The sequence below is a fragment of the Eucalyptus grandis genome, chromosome 1, assembly GCF_016545825.1.
Source record: "Eucalyptus grandis isolate ANBG69807.140 chromosome 1, ASM1654582v1, whole genome shotgun sequence".
In the NCBI taxonomy this organism is placed as follows: domain Eukaryota; kingdom Viridiplantae; phylum Streptophyta; class Magnoliopsida; order Myrtales; family Myrtaceae; genus Eucalyptus; species Eucalyptus grandis.
The window spans coordinates 52,917,382-52,937,717 of record NC_052612.1 but is presented as its reverse complement, the minus strand read 5'-3'; the positions used below and the strand labels follow the sequence as shown (position 1 = coordinate 52,937,717).

Sequence of the window (20,336 nt, the reverse complement as noted above, 5' to 3'; positions counted from 1 at the left end):
ACGACCACGAGCGGGGCCGGCCACCGGCCACGGGCGGGCCGGCCACCGGCCACAACCAACCGACCGGCCTCGCCCACCATAGGAGAGGCCGAGTCGGGCGAGGCCGCCTAGCACAGGGCGAGGGCTGGCCTCGCCGGATCTAGCAAGGGGAGCCCTCGCCGGGCTCGCCCTTGCCTAGGCGAGCGTAGGCCTCGCCCAGACCAGATTTGGCAAGGCCGGCCCTCGCCCTTGGCTAGCCGACACCCGCCCGGGCGGGCGAGCCCGGCGAGGGCTCCCTCGCCCGGATCCGGCGAGGCAAGCCCTCACCCCGGCTGGCCGACGCCCGCCCGGGTGAGGGCGAGCCCCGGCGAGGGCTCCCCACCCGGCCGACACCCGGTGAGGCCACCCTAGCTGGGCAAGGGTCGGCCTCGCCAGGCTCTCCTTGCCGGCCGCGCCTGGCGAGGGCTCCCTCGCCGGGCTCCTCCTCGCCGGCCAGGGCCTCCCCGTGGCGGGCGAGGCCACTGGCCCAGGCCGTGGGCCGGTGGCCTGTGTCGCTGTGGCCGGTGGCGAGCCACCGGAAAAGGAAAGAAAAAGCCAAAAATAATAAAATAATAAAATATTAAAAGAAAAAAATATTAAAAATTCAAAAAAAAATTAAAAATATTATTAAAAATTGTCCACATCAACACCGGCGATCCTACGTGGCACCGCCGGCGTCCACGTCAGCATTTTCTGGCTAAAATTGGTTGGATGGACTGAATCGGCAAGAAGTGAAAAGATTTAGGACTGAATTGGCAAAATTAAAAGGTTTAGGACTGAATTGGCAAAAGTGCAATAGGTTTAGGACTTTTTTGACAATTTTCCCAATTCTCTCACACCTGTCATTTGTAGATGATTCCATTTTCTTCCTAGATGGAAATGTAACGGAGTGTTAGAACTTGACTTTAATTCCGAATCAATATTGCTATGCTTCAAGGAACCTATCAACTTGAAAAAGTTAGGCATTTCATTTAGCAAAGATTGTCCACAGAATTTGAGAAGGAATATGGCATTTGAATTGAGAGTCCTTGAAATTGAAAAGACTAGGAAATACTTGGGAATTCCATTTGATTGGGGATCTTCTCAAAAGCAAATGTTTGTGTCGATATTAGCCAAAGTTAATATGAAATTAGATGGGTGGAAGGAAAGCTTGATCTCAAAAGGGGCCAAAGAAATCCTCCTAAAAACAGTGGTTCAAGCATTGTCACAATATGCCATGTTTATTGTTAAAATTCTAGTTTCCCTTTGCAAATCCATTGAAAGGCAAATAGCTTTCTTTGGTGGAAAAACAATGACTCCAAAACAAAGCTACAATGGAGAAGATAGGAATTGTTAAATAGAGGAAAGATTCAGGAGGAATGGGATTCAAAGACTTAATTTCTTTTAACGAGGCGATGCTTGGGAAACAAACCTTGAGGCTTTCTCATAATAAACCTTCTTTGTGGTGTCAGATTTTAAAAGGGATCTATTTCCTCTTAGGGTTGGCAAAGTATGTTGAAGGGCAGAGAAGCTATTTCACCTTCAGTGATGTTGTCAATAGGAAATATAAATGATATTAATATAAGAGAAGACAAATAGTTCAAAAGAGGCATCATTGGTGGACCTACAAACTATGGTGCACCTACTCGAGTTGCTGAATTGATTATTAAGGAGGAGGATAAATGGGATGAACAAATGCTACGTAGAATGTTCGATGAGAAGATTGTTAATGAAATACTAAGGATGCTCAAGAAAGGTTAGTGTGGACAGAGATTAAATAAGGTCATTTCACCGTTAAGAGTGCTTACAATATAGATCAAGAAACAATTTTGCCAAACAGTGGAGAGCAAACATCAACATCATATCAGCCACCCCGTCAGTTATGGAACGTAATTTGGCATATGAAAACCCCCTCAAAAATTAGAATCTTTATCTAGAGTCTATGTCAAACTTTATATATAATATTAATGAATCATACTTTTATAATATTTATGTGATAACATACCTATAAACCAACACTTGTATTTCCAAAATCACAGAAAAATACAAGGAAAATATGTGAAAATATACTAAAAATACACGTATTTAGGGTTTCGTATGTATTTTCACATCCATAAAATTATCAAACATGTAAAATAAATACACCACAAGATAGAGAATGGTCATACGAACTTGTAGCCGTCAGCCATGCATTGATTGGAGGCTCCACGCGCCCGCACGCGACGCCTGAGTGCGCGACGCGTGGAGCTCACGCACGAGCAGTATTGACCGATCGATCTGGTCTGACCAGTAGAGGTTCAACCGGTTGACCGGGTCAGGTCGGGTCAAGTCACGGGTCGGGTCCCGGTCGTTGACGTCATCGTGACGTTAGCCTCCACGTGTGAGGGCACATGACTGCGCATGAGGCGCGTGCTCGACACCTTGGTGACGCATGGCTGCGTGTGGGGGCACAAGGGGCCTCCCCCGGCGACACGCCGCCCATAGTCTTGCTCGTCTCAACGAGCCCAATCCAAATTTGTAATTTAATTTGATTTTTATTGAACAAAAAATCATGAAAATCACAAAAAGAGGTCGAAAATACTATGCCTTCAAGTTCTAGGTTATGGTTGCTCTGATACCACATGTTGGATACAAAACGTGTAACCCCAAGATCTCCATAACCAGAATAATAGCATAGATGATTGAGTAGAAAGATGAACGCACATGTTTTGGAATCCATTGTTCTTGATGCGGAAGCGGAAAAAACGATGACCCACGTGCAAATCCTTCTCCTCTATTATCCTCTTAATGAGACGGCCCTATCACTAGCTCAATGAAGACGGCCCCTCACCCTTTAGCGCTAGGTTAACACTCCTTATGTGAGAATACTTGTGAGAAATTATAGTTAGATGAAAGACTTCATCACTATTTATAGAATTTCCAACCAAAGCCTCTCATTACGGGCCAAGCTCAACTTGGTCCACACTAGTCAGCCCCATATTAGACTAATTAAGAAACATTCTATCTCACTTTAGACCAACCCCATAAAATAGTAAATTATAATATCAATTAATGTAGCCCACATCAAGAAAACTCTTACATTGCACACTCACACTTCCGCAAATTCCAACATTAATATTATCAGAACTAGGTCTTCCAAGCGCCATAAAAAAAGTTAATGAAAATATTCAAACCGCGTGATACAATTCCAAAGTGGTTTTCTATATAAAATCCTAAAATTTTCAAGTATATCCTAGCCCACCATTATCTACAAATGGAGAGATTACAAAGCACCACATGACTTGACGAGTTTAGTCATATATCTACATATATGACTATATTTAGACAGATTTTGATCACCAATCTCATCGTATTACTAGCAATCTCTCACCTCTCATTGTATCACCAGCAATCTCTCGTCCTCTTCTTCTAATGTTTCTTTAGTTCCTATGTGTTTTTTCTTTTCTTTTCCAACTTACTATGTTTCTAGTTGATTAATTTTGAAAGCAATGTGTTTGAGATTGATTACTATAGTTCGATCTTTGCACTTGTGCCCCTGATTATATGAAGAAAGAGGTTAATCAAAGAAGGGGAAAATATAACAGTTACCAAAGTTTTCTTTGTTCTTGAAGTCAACTTGCCCATCCTTGATCGTATTAATTAGGTTCGGGACGTCCTACTTTTTACCATTTCCCTGTTTAAGATTAAGATGCCAAAACTTAAATTATAAATTCAATAATTGAAAGAGCAAACGAAACCTTTTAATAACTAGCATAAGAGGCACACATGTCACTTGCATGTTGAGAGAAAGAAATGAAAAATACGGAGCAAGATAGAGAGAACGTGACATATAATTATTGAGTTAGATATTGTGAATAGTACTTTAGAAGAAAGTAGGTCTATGTCAAACTACTATATATATTTATATATTGCCGGAATTAATAAGAACCTTGGCTATGGATGTTTATGGAATTTCATCAAGAATTTCAATAAGTGAACTCATACATATGTGTGTGCAAGAATAGAAAAGCCAAAAAAATGCAAAATGGAGAGACGGAACAATTAATTAAAAATGAGGGTTCAATCAAATTGCTATATTATCGTTTGTATAGAATGAACAGATTATTTATCAATAATATTTTATTATAATTGATGTCACGAGCAAATTAAATATGATAGATAATACACACCGCCTATTTCTCCTTTCAATGAAATTATGATCCGTAGAGAGTAAGGATTTTCATAACTTCTTTTCACATTCAAGAAAATTAGCTACATTAGTTATCATAAACTCACATTTCAAGCCTGACTCACTTTAACAAAGCCTATTATTAGCATTTTCGGGAAACAAAAGTATAATTCAACGTTAATAATACGCCAAAGGGACAGAAAGTCGCCGTAACAAATCTGCATTTACTGCTATTTGCGGCTAGTGCGACCAAACTTTTGACCGATTGACTTTCCCGGTGATGGTCAACTTAGTTAGCTGGCAACCATTAATTGATCCGACAAAGGAGGAAAGAGTTAACTTACCACAACAGGTTACCTTGTTTAAAGTATATGACACTCAAAAGTTTGTGAATAGGTAACATTAACTTCAAAACAAAGTAGCTCCCAAATGGCTTGAGGAGGGTAATATGTCCAATTACTCAGAAGGGGATTTCTTCATTAAGCCTTAACAACCAAACCCGCCATTCTATAGGATTCTCTGTTGATACAGGCTTTGCTTCAGGTTCGAAAAAAGGCCCTGGAAGCCCATGGGCCTCATTGATAGGAGAACTCAATTTCCGACTCGTCTGTACATTACTTTGTTAGACTATTAATCAGATCATAACAAAACAATCTGATTCCATTTCGAGTGTCTTCCGTTCGGGAGCTAAAATACTTTAGGATTTCAATCAAGGTTTCAATCGACTCCCAACTATCAATTATTTAGGAACACAAAAATCTTGGAAGTTACATGATCAAACTGTGGATAGAGATTCAATTATGTTTGGCCTACCATATTCGGACAAGATTAAATCCCTTTGAAGAAATTGTCACGAGGACCAACCTAGGTCGAGGAGCCTTAGAATGTGCCATGCCGTGCCGTGCCATGCTACAAGAGCACGATGCTGCTTTTCTACCGAGCTTCATCATGAAACTCAGGATCCAGAACTGTTTCGCCTTATGCAAAGGTCTTTCGCTTCATGGATCACGAGGTTTCATGTTTTACTTACGATTTGACTCTTGCTCAGGTAGGACCCTTTTCGATGTCTCATCTGTGGTTCTTTTCAATTCGTGGGGTGGGGTCGAGCTTGTCGTTTTTCTTTTTGGTGAAATATCAACTAATGGACATGACATTTTTTGTTTATTATCGCCGGTTCCAAAGGATTTTGTTGACTAATAATATCAAGAAATGATTAAAAAAATTAGGAACGATGCAATCATCAACTAATAAATACGGAGGCCCCAATGTCTATGCGTTCGATTTGTCGCCATTCCGTCGTGGGAGTAAACTATTAAAAGCTAAAACTTTGACCAGATATAAAAATAAAAAAAAAAAAAGTAGCAATTCAGCCCTGCATTTGAAGCTCTCTCTTTGACTGATGGGCATATTAAACTTTTGATAATTGCGGAGCACAGTGTCTGGTAATCGGAGTACAAGACCGATAAGTTGATTACTAGACACTATGCAAAGCATCGACTAACCTAACAAGAGCACCATAGCGTTTGGCCATCTCACCGCAAACGTGAATGCTATTATACCTGTTTATTCATTGATAGCTATTTCTAAAAAAGTGATAGGCTGCGTTTGGTTCGGCATTTGCAATGACTTTGAGTCCAATGCAATGCACGAAAGCCCAAAGCTACTTTAAATGCGGTTGTGTTTGGTAAAAATTTTGCAAATGGACTTTGAGTTAAATATGCATTTGGTAAAAAACTTTTGGAATGGGCTTTGATGGGTATTGTATATATATATTTTTTTTCTTTTTTCTTTTTTTTTTTTTTTGAAAATTTAGCTAAACCCTTCGCCGGACCGGCGAAGGGTCTGCGGCGCCGGCGAGCCGATCTCGCGCCGGCGGCCCGTCGGCCGAGGTTGCCCGAGGTCGGGCGACCTCCGCGAGGGTCGGGCGACCCGGCCGAGGGTCGCCGGAGGTCGCCCGACCTCGGGCGACCCTCGGCGAGGGTCGCGCGACCCGCCCGAGGGCGCCGGAGGTCGCCCGACCTCGGGCGACCGGGTCGCTCGACCCAAGGGCCGCGAGACCCGGTGACCGCCGCCTGGTCTCACGGCCGCAGCGGCCCTCGCCGTCGCGCGACCCTTGGGCGACCCTCGGCGAGGGTCGCGCGACCCGCCGAGGGTCGCGCGACCCGGCCGAGGGTCGCGGAGGTCGCCGACCTCCGCCCGGGTCTCGCGGCCCCGGGTCGAGCGACCACGGTCGCCCGAGGTCGGCGACCTCCGGCGGCCCTCGACTGGGTCGCGCGACCCTCGCCGAGGGTCGCCCGAGGTAGGGCGACCTCCGGCGGCCCTCGGCTGGGTCGCGCGACCCTCGCCGAGGGTCGCCCGAGGTCGGGCGACCTCCGGCGGCCCTCGGCTGGGTCGCGCGACCCTCGCGAGGGTCGCCCGAGGTCGGCGACCTCCGGCGGCCCTCACTGGGTCGCGCGACCCTCGCCGAGGTCGCCCGAGTCGGGCGACCTCGGTGGCGACAGCCGCCGGCGCGGATCTCGCTCGCCGGCGGCCGCGCCCTTCGCCGGTCCCGGCGAAGGGTCAACTCCTTTTTCATTTAAAAATAAATAAATGAAGGGGCACCAAGTGGATTTTCAAAAAGTTTTGGGGTAGAATAGAAAATAAAATTTTCATTAAATGGAAGCCTCAAAGATTCTGAAAATCTTTGAAGGCTCAAGGCTGGTCTCCACCAACCTTGAGCTTTCAAAGATTTCCAAGGGAAGGCTTTCATTTGAAAGCTCCTTCAAGGAGGTTGCCAAACACCCCATTTTTGGGTGAAAGAGCTTTGGAGCGTGGATGGGCTTTCTAAATGCCCATCCAAACGCACCCATAGAGAGTCTACTTTCCTCTGCTATGACCTCCCAAGTTCTCAAGCAAATATTTTCTTCCATATCTAAGAGGGAATATCTCTAAAATTTACATTTCAGAGTTCAAATAAAATTTTTTAAGGACATGCTTAAGTCTATTATGAATTATAAGATATCACTAGAAAATATGAGAAACTTTTCACTGATTTCTATGAGTTAACCCATGCCAATATCCTCGGCCACTTTAGGAGATGATGTCTTAGAATTTGCATATATCAAATGGGAAATTTGCGTTTCCATGTTTATTATCACTTATAGAGGTTTTCTAAAAGCAGTATACGTCGTTTTCTATTTTAGGATCTATGGTCTTAGTGTAGAGTTGTCTACACAACCAACAATTTTAATAGGTTCAACTGAATGGACAACAATGATTCATGCCGTGTGCTGTGGTGCCTAACCACTTCATAATGTACCTGTTTTTGTTGATGGGGAAGTGACAAGATCCTCAACAAACATTTAGCGGCATGGATTATATGTCGGGAGTCGGGCATAAATGGTGAAAATTATCCTTTGTACTCAGCTCGTGCAACCTAAATGCATTCAATGCATTAGATGCCGCGTGCTCCGCGTGGAACTTACTAGATTTGAAAGTACACATGCATTAAAACATGCATGAATCAAACACAGTAAGAATCATTTCTAGAACTGAAGCACTATAAAATATTATGATGGTACTCCTACAATTTTGAGGCTATAGTTATAAGGTTAATAGGCTGAAACCACTTAACTTTAATGATCATTTCAATTGGGGATAAATTGTTCTAAACTTTGTTCCATAGACTTTTAGTATATACTTAGTTTAATCATTCAACTATATGAAAATGTTCAACCTTTTCCTTCAATTTATTCAAATTTAAGAACAATATTGAATAATTTCATATAGTTAAGGGATTTAATTGAATTAAAAGTTTATTACTTATATTGTATATTGGGCTACAATTCAAAGATCATATTAAACAAATAAAAGTTTATGTATCACATGGTACGTTAAGCTAAAATTTAAAAATAATTTGTACCATTGTGAAATACTAATGAGAATTTCATGTGACAATTGATAGAGAGTGCTAGTGGCGTTTGACAACATTGGGTGGTGTGCCATCTCAGCTTCCACTCTGGTGCTTTCTTCTCTCGGGGAAAATCATGAACTGACATCGATTGCAATAACGAAAGAGCCAATTTCTAAATTCAATCGGTGTGTTGGAATTATGAGAAAAAGGGTCTTGTCACGGACCCCGCCAATCGAAGCTCCATGCTTGAAGAGTGTCCAAGACACGAAAGGCCCCCAAACTGTCCCTTCTTAATTAAAGGCTGACATCGCCTAGATAGAACTCTCACTTCCCCCGAGCGGTCAACGCTAATGCTGGCTTTAACCTCGTTTGCTTGCAAGTGAAGAAGACAGAAGCTTCAGTGACAGTGGATGGACACTTACTGATCTGAATTTTCTGATGAGTACGATAATGCTCTTAATAAATGTTAACCTGGACCAGCGACACCTTGATCATGGTTAAAACATCTTGATTGGTGGGATCACGAGAACTGTTTTTTATAATATCCGTACTCATTAATTATGTTAACATGGAATATAGCATCTCAATGATGGTTAAAAACATAAGAGAGAATACTCTATAGGAAGAATCACGTGACACCTTGATCACGATTAAAACATCTCGAGTGAATAATCCTCTTTCACAATATCTATATTCATTAATTGTATTAATGTGGAATATAGCATTTCGATCACAGTTAAAACATAAGAGAGGATACTTAATAGTAAGAGTCACGTTTTGCCATTTGCAACATCGAAACTCGGTTGAGATCAATGGTGTTAAACGAGGCGATGGTTGACATCTCGCAAATTAAAAATCCAGGGCGACATGCTCGTTAAGAACACGATCGGATCGCATGCACATGGAGTCTAATGGTGCGCATCGAAACCAGGGACAGAAACAGTGGCTTTGCAGCCAAACAAAATCTCGGAAATCATGGACAGACAGATGGATTTCATTGAATACCTTCTTTTTCCCCGCAGAGTGATGATTTGGTCGACTCTTTTTATTGACCTTTCGGACAAATTCTATTTGGGTCCAACGTATGACGTCGTGTGTATAAATTTCAGTATTTCAACAGTGATTAGGGTGATTGATGGATTTCGATTGGCAGATAGAATTCACGGGGGCAATAATTCTCTTGGATATAAAAATTAAAGGAAAAAAAATGGAATTTGAATTATTGTGGAATTTGTCATTCGGCCACTCGTGGGTAAGCAAGGTTTTTGATCCACGTAATCTCTGATTTTGTCGTGAGCTAATCGCATCTTCGAGGATCCGTGACATGGGGAGGAGGCTGGGTTTGGTGAACCAAGATTAGATTCAACGACTCCCATTGGCGGGACGTCGATGGATATGTCATGGTAACTATAGAAGGTTGACCAAATCATTTTCAAGTCTACCGACTCAAATCTTGTGCATGTTTCACCATGTTTTGTTGTAGATTAGCTTTGCATGACATGCCATGTCGAGATTACTTTTACACGGAAATCATTACCGAGCTAGCTCTTCTATTCCTCTTATAACAAGCCTATCCGAATCTTCAGCTTCATTAAATTCGGACGATTTATGCAGTCGTACCGTTCGCGTGGATGCTGAACAGCCCGTAGAGTTCTTCCCCGATTTTATTCTTACTAACTCATAGACAAGATGAATGTTGCACCCATAAAGTACTAAGAGATCTTGTGCTTTTTAAACCCTAATTTTTCATATTCTATGTTTGGTTTTTGTTTGAGATAAAATACAATCGGATATTACAAAATACAGCTCAAATCCAAATATCCATAAAAGAAGTGGGATAAAGGTAGAAATGATATATTGTATTTATGGTATAAAAGTAATTTTTCTTGAATAAAAAAATATCTTAAATTTAAAAATAAAATAATAATTAAATATAAAAGAATATCTGGATTCTAATATATTAAAGAAAATCCAAAATAATAAAAAAAGTAATGGACAATTTTATATTATTCCTATATTTATGTATTTGAATTTTTTTGTTCGATAATATATATTCTATAGATATATATATATATATATATATATATATATATATACATATTTAGAATCTATATTTATTATATATTTTATTATTTAATAATTTTTTATTAAGGAATGATGGAAGGGAATCAAAAAGAAATAAAACAGAGGGAAAATAATTAAAAATAAGTAAATAAAAATGAAGTGTAAAAACCCTGATTTTATATGAACAAATTCAAACTTGAAACGGATCTTCCTAATTCTATTCATATCCTTCTCCTTCGTATCTCTGATTCATGTTGAAGCTTCAAGATTCCTCCATAGCTCTTTGGTTCAAGTCAAAAGTCCACGAAAGTGGCAAAAAAGTCAAAACCCCTTTTTTGTAGTTTTATGATTCATGTTGAAGTTTTCAAAAAGTGGTGAACCAATCAGTACTTTTTGGAATTGCAAAGGTAGATAACCACAATTTCTCTCTTTTACTAAATTTGGTATTCTCACTCATCTACCTCATTAATGTCATTGTATCTTGTTTACATTTCTTGACATAGTCATATTTGTTACTTTGAAATGCTACAATGAGTTCATTTTCCATTTAAGATGTAATTTCTTATCATTTTCAATTGTATATTTATAGGTTAATTTCCATCAATGTACCGTTTATACTAAATAATGAATATGGTAGAATATATAATTATCCGTATTGCAATTGACCAAATAATAGATATGATATAGCAAAATACTCTACATTTTATATCATATCCCATTCGATCGTATCATGTTATTCATATCCAACAATAGATATGATAGGATATGAAAAAATCCGTACTACAATTTACCAAATAATGGATATGATATCGTAAAATTCCTATATTTCATATTTTATCCCAGCTAGTCTTATCATTACTAAAAACTTAGATAACTAAACGTAGTATAAAAAGAGAAGCAAAAGGGACTTTGCGTCGATACATGAGGATCCCATTTTTAGTAGGTTCTAACTTCACTTTTGTCTCATTTATTCGCGGAATCAAGATCACACCGAGGCTGGTGGAGATCACAGGACCAGCAACATCGCATCTATTTATGAACCTCTTTTTCCCTCACCTAACAAAAAATATAATAAAACATTCAAGGGCCACCAAATTCAGGAAAGAAAAAAAAAAAGCATCTCTGCAACTTAGACCTTCAGTGAGAGAAGTCAAATTAGTAAGTAAAACATCAAGCTTCTCTAATCTCTCTTAATCAATCCATCTGTCACTCAATCATATTCAGAGTGATTCGATAGAGAATTCACCAGAAGAAAAGGAAAAAAAAAAGAAAAAAGAAAAACCCACATTTAAAATGAATTTACCTACTTTGGTAGCTGGTTTCAGATAGGAGGAAAACCTTCCCTCGTTCCGTAATCATCCATTACACCCACATGTTCATACCTCCCTCCCTCTCTCTCTCATATCAATGAAGTTCATGCATGCACGGTTGGCTCATGACTTATGTATTTTATTGGCTGGCACAGCGTGCACGCCCGTTTAGTCAGGAGAAAGAATATGCATAGAGAGAGAGAGAGAGAGAGAGAGAGAGAGAGAGAGAGAGAGATGAGTTTATTTAAAGAGAATGATTGAAGTCCTCAGTTTATTCGAGTCATTCCAGGTAATAGATACAGAAGGGATTTTGCTCATGCGAAGTTATACAGGTGCGCGGCCTATGTACACTGAAAGACACCATAAGTGTTGCGTGGTGGTGGTGCCCTTGAGCTACGGTTGAGAAATGTCAAAAGCAGACTAGCATCTTGTTTGTCATGACCTGTTTGATTCGATTGACAAGCAAGTGTTAGGAAAAATCCATATCGAGCATATGCTGCGTGAGTCACATTTTTGTTTCGATTCTAGCCTTGTGAAGGGAGTCAAGTCATCACAAATTTTGTACGAGAAAGAGAGAGAGAGAGAGAGAGAGAGAGTGAGTTGCATTCGTGTCTGGCCAGAAAAAAAAAATAGAAACTACATTGACGACATCCATATATGTTCATGAATTACGATGTTACACAACCACAAGTGGAATTATTCAATAGTACAGTGCCCAATCTTCCAATCACTTTGCATAACTATTCCAATATTATATATACTAAGCTCCAGACTTCAACGCTTAAATGTCATCAAGTCAATGCCGACCTCTTATCCTCAAGCCTAACCTTCTAAATATTATCGAAATAATCATCAAGTAAAGAGAGAGAGAGAGAGAGAGGGAGTTGTGTGTAGTGGAGGCATTGTCTAGACCACACTGAACCCTACAAAATACCCAAAGTTTTCAAATAATTAATTTACCGTGATCGATTTTGTTTACCGCGTAACTCATTAGTTTTAAAAAATATTTCTTCATTTATTTGATATGCGGTTATGGGGGATGGCTAAGAAAGCAACAGGACTGAGGTCTGAATTGGGGTTGGGTAGGACCAAGCTGTGCCCAAATTGCAGAGAAGTGTAGCAACTCAGCAACTCATTAAAAGCGCCCCCTCCCCAAGCCCTCCCTCTACTTGCACTCCAACGATACCACTCCTATTATTGAGCCATCAATATCTTCCCCCATCTCTCTCTCTCCCCGATTCTAATATAAACCTTCCAAAAAGGCACAAGCAGACAATTTCTCTTCCCTTCTATGTACTCTCCCTCTGAGAACTGAGAAAGAAAGCAGCATCTCTCTCTCTGTCTCTCTCTCTCTCTCTCTCTCTCGTGAGGCTGCAATGGCAGTCCAAAGCACAGCCCTCCTCCTCTTTTTGTCTCTTCTCTTATCCTCACCGGTCGTTATCTTCACACTTGCCGCTGCATTGCCAAGAGAGCAAGAGACGGACAGGGTCTCAGCGCTCCCGGGTCAGCCCCCGGTGGCATTCTCCCAATTCTCCGGGTACGTCACGGTGAACAAGCAAGAGGGTCGGGCTCTGTTCTATTGGTTGACCGAGGCCACCTCGTCTCCCGAGAAGAAGCCGCTCCTTCTCTGGCTCAATGGAGGTCAGTTCTTTCGCCATACATAGCAATTGATCTTGGTGTTTTGTGTTCGCTAATGAACCCGAACCGTAGCTTCTAATCTCAAATGTTCTTTCGCGAGTCAAAGCAATGAATTCCTGCTCTGCTGAATACGAGCACAATCATACCAAAAAATTCACTGTAGCACCCTCCTCCTCTTTTTGTCCGGATTCCAGTTTCCAAGAAAAATTCAGTGGTCTCCATCCATGTACTTTTAATGTCTTGCTTTATCTTTTTGGTTTTGTGAAAGGATTTTGATTACTCCAACGTGACATTGAACATAAGCAGACAGCTATGGTCGATCCCCTCCATAAATATGCAACCCTATTCACAGTTCATCCCAACTGTACCGCCTCATCCTCAGCACGTGTCACCACCCTCACGTTCCTGCCTCTCTCTCTCTCTCTCTCTCTCTCTCTCTACCTTGCGTATTATATTTTGCCTTTTTTAGCTTAGAAAGTTACCAACTTTACAACAAAAAGGTATAGTTATTACCGCGTTCTTCACATAAGGGCCCCAAGAAACATAGGCCCACGTAAGCTTTTCGTTTCACTACGCATGCAATCTTTTGCTTCCTTACCCCTCCACTGTAAGAAAGAATCACCCATCGGTACAACGATAAAAGAAGCTACGAAAATCTGATGATCTTGTCTCCATCAGGGAAAGCAAGAACCACATGCGTCCTCATATGTATAAAAAGCAGGGTAAGTAAGTAACATTGATAAAAGAAAAGAAATTTGCCAAGGCCCAAGAAGTAGAAAATCAAAGAGAGAACAATAGGAGAACCCACAGGGGTCCTCGTGACCACTCACTGTCTATCTTTTTAGGGTTTATTCCTTCCACGACTGATGTTTATTCCCCCAAAAGCTAACGAAAAGCCTGCCCGAAAGTTTTTTCGTCCCTTTCTCGAGAGCTATCGGTTGTAAGGAAGAAGCAGACATCATATGAACCAAAAAAAACTCAAATCGAAAACAACCTTCAAAAGAGGAAAAAAGAAGAAGTAGGAGGAAAGGAAAAACCCCACCTTTTCACAGTGTCTGGGTGACCATGCCATGTAAAAGATTTTCCCAAGTTGTCGCTTCCAATGGATGATACCCAACGTTTCTGTACCTCCAAAAGGCATGCGCATTCGGAGCAAATGATGGCCAGGTTGGACATGGGGCCCCCTCAAAGATTAAAATGCATTTTTCAAAATGGTTGAAGAGAATAAAAGAGGCTGCTAAATGAGTTTTTAAGCCAAAACAAAATGTCATTGTCCTTGTCCTTAGATAGCAGAAGCCGACAGTTCCATAGAGAAATAAAATACGTTCCGGAAATTGGGTTTGTATAAGCTTTGGTAGGTGTTGCATGGCAGATTGACATTAACGAAGATGGGCGGACATTGAATGCGGTTGATCCTGAAAGGGATGGGTCTTGATGTTTTTCCGTAGTCGTCGTATTCAAACTTAGAGGCGTTCTTTTTTAGGCTAAAACTACTGGGGGAAGCCGTCGTGGTCGGTCCCGAATCATTTATGGCAGTTGATTTTTACTGTATGGTTTTTGAATTCGGTTCGTGACGGCTGAGGGCGTCTCCAAATTTCGCCGGAAGGGGATCTTGACGTGAACTAGCGACAAGCTTCTGATTAATTATATCGCCCGTGTTGGAGCTCATCTCTATGCAGGGGCTGTGCTCTTTCTGTCAACGCATTGCCTTGGAAATTGTTTCAAAAGTTATGGATTATGATTATGTAACATTGATTAAAGTAATCAATTAGCTTGCATAAAGTTGGGAGCCATTCTTGGCTGCTTATGGTTGCATTTAGATAAGCAATGACTTCATGGACCGTGAATCTAGTAGGGCTCCCTCGATTTACCGATTATATCAACCCAATTTGTCTCTCATCACTGTCACGAAATGGCTATATTTTACTTCAAGAAACATGTAGAATTGTATTCTAGGAGTGGTGCATTGTGTTATACTACTAAATTCATTAGTTTTTGTGTACCGGGGGCTATTTCTTTCTTTTGTCTCTTTAACATAATATTTTTGGTGGGTCCTTAGTAAGAAATCCAAACGGGTTGACCGGACCTAACCTCTCTTTTCTATGCATCGAACAACGACCAAACCTAGATGTAGAACCGTAGAGACAGCTGATAGCATCGAAGCCTAAATTGGCGCATTAAAGGTTTTGGCACTGGAGCTTGCAGTCCCTTCCCGGATTTTCAGCCTCACGGTGTGAAACGGGGACTGGTTTGACCACCGTAGCTCGAAAGCTTCCGCACATGTATGTTGGGACCTGACTGACCGATCGAGCTGCAACAATTCACCTTTATTCACCAGGCAGAGAGACCCACCAAGGTCCATAGTTTCTGCTCCACTATAAGAATCGGACCACCTTGGGCGGCTGGTGCATGCAGTAGCAGTAGTGCATGCCCAAGCTGGTCCCCGTTCATCATTAGTCCCGTGAAAAGCATCGGAGGTTTGACATCTCAACTTCCTAATATGGTGGTGGCACGCTCACGATTGCTCCGTGTGTAGGGAATGACCTCAACTTTCCATCGACCCTTGATTGAAAAGAAGAAAAAAGAAAGCAAAGATCTAACATTGATTTAGATTACGCACGTTACGTTAGACGTTGGTAAACTTATGTGGTGCCACATGGATTCTGCACTATGATTGGTTTGATTCGATTTGTCTCCTGGAAGTTCACGGGTGAACGGGCCTTCCGTTCTCCTTATGATCTGAGATTGCAGGACCAGGTTGCTCATCTGTCGCATACGGAGCGTCCGAGGAAATCGGGCCGTTCCGGGTCAACAAGACGGGTTCGTCCCTCTACATGAACAAGTACTCGTGGAATACAGGTATCTAAACGCTTGGGAATTTGAGACCTTTTCTTTCCAATGACATAGAAGTTAGGCCAAGGAAAAGGGTACGAGAATTATGTTTGGCATGGCAACACTAAAAATGATATCGTAACATGATCTGCAGAGGCAAATCTTCTCTTTCTTGAATCCCCAGCTGGAGTTGGTTTCTCCTACACAAATACCAGCTCAAATCTCAAAGATTCTGGGGACAATCGAACAGGTGATCATATAAGTGTTTTAATAATCTTCATTATTAGCTCTAAACATTGGAGACTAATTAAGATTCGCCAATTCTTGTGACGCAGCTGCTGATGCTCTCGTTTTTCTAACAAGATGGATGTCCAGATTCCCTCAGTACCAACATCGTGATTTTTACATTTCGGGGGAGAGCTACGCGGGTAATTAACCGATTTCTGCCTGCAGCGAGTCTCACATTTCCTTACAGCATAATTCCCCATTTCGACTGAAAACGTGACTGACATGACAGTTTAATGTTTGCTTCCTCTTCGGTTGGATTCGCGCTCAGGGCATTACGTTCCCCAGTTAGCAAAGGCGATTCATGACTACAACAAACGACATTCTAATCCCATCATTAATCTCAAAGGATTCATTGTGAGTTCCAGTTGACTCCAAAATCTCGAATCTATTTCCACAATTTGTAATGGCATCATTTTCTCGGAATCCTGTCTCTAATTTGGACATGCGTGCGTAATGCAATGCAGGTGGGAAATGCAGTGACCGATAACTACTATGACAGCTTAGGAACAGTTGCATATTGGTGGACCCACTCCCTGATCTCAGATGCCACCTACAAATCAATCCTCAACAACTGCAACTTCACATCCGACAACTCCTCCAACCAATGCGATGATGCTGTGAACTATGCCACGAATTATGAGTTGGGCAACATCGATGCGTACAGCATCTACACACCCTCTTGCCTGTCCTCAACCAATGGCACTATCAGGGTCAAGAACACTCTCCTGCGACGGCGCATCTCGGGTTACGACCCCTGTACAGAGAACTACGCCGAGAAGTATTATAACCGGCCCGATGTGCAAAAGGCCTTGCACGCAAACGTTACTGGGATTCCTTATAAGTGGACTGCTTGCAGGTTATCTATTCAATCCGACTTGCTCAGTCTATTTCTCTTCCGTTTTCTTAAGAAAATATCAGAGTTTTTATGTTGCTTGTATCGTGTGCTGAGCAGTGACGTTCTGATCAAGAATTGGAAGGATTCTCAAAATTCAATGCTACCAACGTACAAGGAGTTAATTGCAACTGGACTCAGGATCTGGGTGTTCAGGTAAATTGATTCCCCTCGTCTTCTAACTTCAGGGACTTCAAACATGTTTATTGCATTCCGTATGCAATTGACAGCTGTTGCTGCTGCGATGTATTTTGGCGTTACGCGGTGTCTAATTCATTGTACGGGCCCCCCAACAATTAAGCCTGCTACAGTTTTCCGATTTCGCTTGTTAGACAATGACAAGAGCTATTTTGACCTCCAGCTAAAGCCGCGATTTTGACCAGTCATTCATCATGCTATGAGACTGGGACAAGATTTATAGAAAAGAAAACTCATCTATATCTGTCTTTACCGACTCCCAACAACCAGTGACTTTTCACCTCTGTCGTACTTACTGATTTCACCACAGATCCTTCCAGTTTCTTAGGAGAATGAGTGTTTTTTTTTGTTTTTCTTTTCTTTTTCCTGAGCCCGATCCCACAGACTAGCCTCCATGTAAGTCAAGGATATTGTAAGATGGAGGGCAGAGGGACTCATACTTGGTATCAATCACCCACAAGCCCTAGTCCTTGCCACCACCAATCCCTTGCATAGCTTTTCACTACCTGTGTTCTTTAGAACATTTTATTTCAGCTTTAGGAAAAGAGAACTTTTTCTTCACGCGTCTTTCTTCCCTCTTTGAATCATAGACTACCACAGGGTATGTGCATCAAATAGGAGTCCATGTTAATATTCCTGAGCCCCTCCAAAAACTTCCCGGAAGGAATTAAGATGAGCACCATCCAGGAGTTCTTTTGATAGACAACGATGTTCAGGAGCCCTCTTCTCCTTCCTGGTCCTTGCAGAAAAAAAGTGACTGGATTGAGCATTCACGGGTGGCTTGTGGAAATAGTGAACCTGCCTCCTGATATTGAGTCTTGAAATCAACCAGGAGCAAAAAAATGAGGCTATTGTGGAAAGGTCAATATCAGAATTCGGCTGTCTTGATTGGACTAGTAACAGTCTCTTAAAATGATCTTTGGAGGAGTTTTGGACCAGCAGGGGCTGACTGGACAGATAACAGTCTTTAGAGGGTTCTTGATTGTTCTGAACTTCGGGTTGGGTGTTTCAACATAATCTTCCAATCACAGGCATTTATCTGATAGATTTCTTCAGCTTCTGCACCGGTTTGCATTTTCTCACCTTGCATTCATGTCACCCGATTTTCATTGCATATTTACCTAATCACTTATGTGTCATCTGTAAAATATGATACTGTGAAGCAACACCAAAATGATATTACCAGTACACATTCTTGAAAATTAACTCCTTGCTGAGTGACCATTTTTTTAAAACTGGGCAGCGGCGACACAGATTCGGTGGTTCCAGTGACAGCCACCAGATTCGCCCTCCACCATCTGAATCTCACCATTAAAACTCGATGGTACCCATGGTATTCTGGCAATCAGGTTGGAGGATGGACTGAGGTATATGATGGGCTAACTTTTGCGACAGTGAGAGGAGCTGGGCACGAAGTGCCTCTGTTCCAACCCAAGAGGGCCTTCATTCTTTTCAAATCATTCTTGGCGGGAAAAGAACTGCCAAAGTCTTGACACGGTTTGCTGTGTGTTGAAAATAAAGGCAAGATAGGGATTGGATTATTTGTTAGCTTTGATGGGAGTTGGTGGAGCAATCCAAACAACTTGTCGCATACAAAATAATAATGGGGGACAAAGCAAGTAAAAGCTAGGGAAGCAAATGATTCATTTACATTAGTTTCTTTTGATTGTATGGATGAAAGTGTCTGAATTTGAAGGAGGAACTCTACTGAAATTCTGGTAACATCGTAAAAGCAGGGTGTCAAATATCAATTCAATGCAAGGGGAATGTAATTCTTCGAGAAATGGTAATTGCACATAAGGTTGTTCTCTATTCTTTGTTCATCATGTCCTTCCTTCTCTCCTCAAAATTTTGATCTTGATTAGCTTGATATTCCTGTTGGTAGTTTTGATCACTCTCAGCTAGTTTATCATGAAAGCTAAGGGTAGCATTATTTCTCATTTGAAGTGCTCTACGATATGCTGGAATGAGAAAGAAAACGCAAGAACTTCTCAACTATGGAGTCAAAATGTTACCAAAGCTATGGCAACATTATAGCCTTCAATAGAGAGATCTGGTATGACATTTTATATGACAGACCCAGATCTAAGATGAGCTAAGTACAGGCTACACAAGGAATGTTTGGATGGTGGACCAAATCACGTGAGGCACTGTCAAAATTATATCAACCTAGTGATTAAGATGCATGCAGATGTTTCCGTTAATTTTCCAGGCATAAGATCGGTCTATGAATGATACCGCGACAGATCTAAACAGAAGCATGTCTATCTCAGTAGACTAGATGGAGACTCAACTAGAGAAAGCCAGCAAGAGAAGAAGGCTCATTGCTTCAGTCCGTCACTGCGCTGGTTTGAAAGTTAGTACTTCAAACTTTGTCATTTTTCTGCCGTGAATGGTAATTTAAAGCTAGAGTCGTCTTCGGACACAGGACCACAAGTGCACTGTATAAGAATGAAGAGGAAGCTCTCTCTCTCTCCCTCTCTCTCTCTACCATGAGTGTTTGGCAAGCAAAACAATCAAGAGCCTGTCATACTAGTGTTCTCTAAGAGAAACCAAAAGTTGAAAATGCAGGCCTTTGGCTCTCAACTAAATGTCTATTTCCGGGAAATCCCTCGATCTTCTACTTGCCTATCACCTTCTCCGGGGAAAAATATTGCAGGTCGCAGTTCACAAAATAAATGAGAGTCAAAATGCATCGTTTAACTTAATAATGCTAATTGATTTTGTCTTCCACATTGATAACAAATTGGATTGTAACACAAGACATATAGGTGAGACCTAGCCTAAATGTATCATGCTTATTCTCACTATTTCAGGCTTAATTGTTGCGAGAATGCTTTATCTACTACGAAATGCATAAAGTGTCGTTTCCTTTTTCCAAATAGTCGTCATTACCCAAGCCTCCATGTCTTCCGGTTCCACTTTTTCTTTTGGCATAAGTCATCCACGACTTAGCTAGATTTAAGGGCTAGCTAGTTTTGTGGGACACTGCTTTTTCAACCATAAACCTTCATTGAAAAAGCAGAAAAGTAACCATAACCTTCATTCGACCCAAAA

General features: G+C 41.4%; 1 protein-coding gene across 1 annotated transcript; it reads left to right on the top strand.

The window, feature by feature from the left end:
* The first annotated feature begins 12,613 nt into the window (after positions 1-12,613).
* Positions 12,614-18,992, top strand: LOC104436031 (serine carboxypeptidase 24). Its single transcript, XM_010048767.3, has 8 exons — positions 12,614-13,072; positions 15,821-15,928; positions 16,056-16,151; positions 16,237-16,329; positions 16,458-16,543; positions 16,654-17,045; positions 17,142-17,237; positions 18,523-18,992. Exons 1-8 carry the CDS (start codon positions 12,808-12,810, stop codon positions 18,770-18,772), a joined length of 1,386 nt encoding a protein of 461 aa, XP_010047069.2. The 5' UTR covers positions 12,614-12,807; the 3' UTR covers positions 18,773-18,992.
* Positions 18,993-20,336: the final 1,344 nt, after the last annotated feature.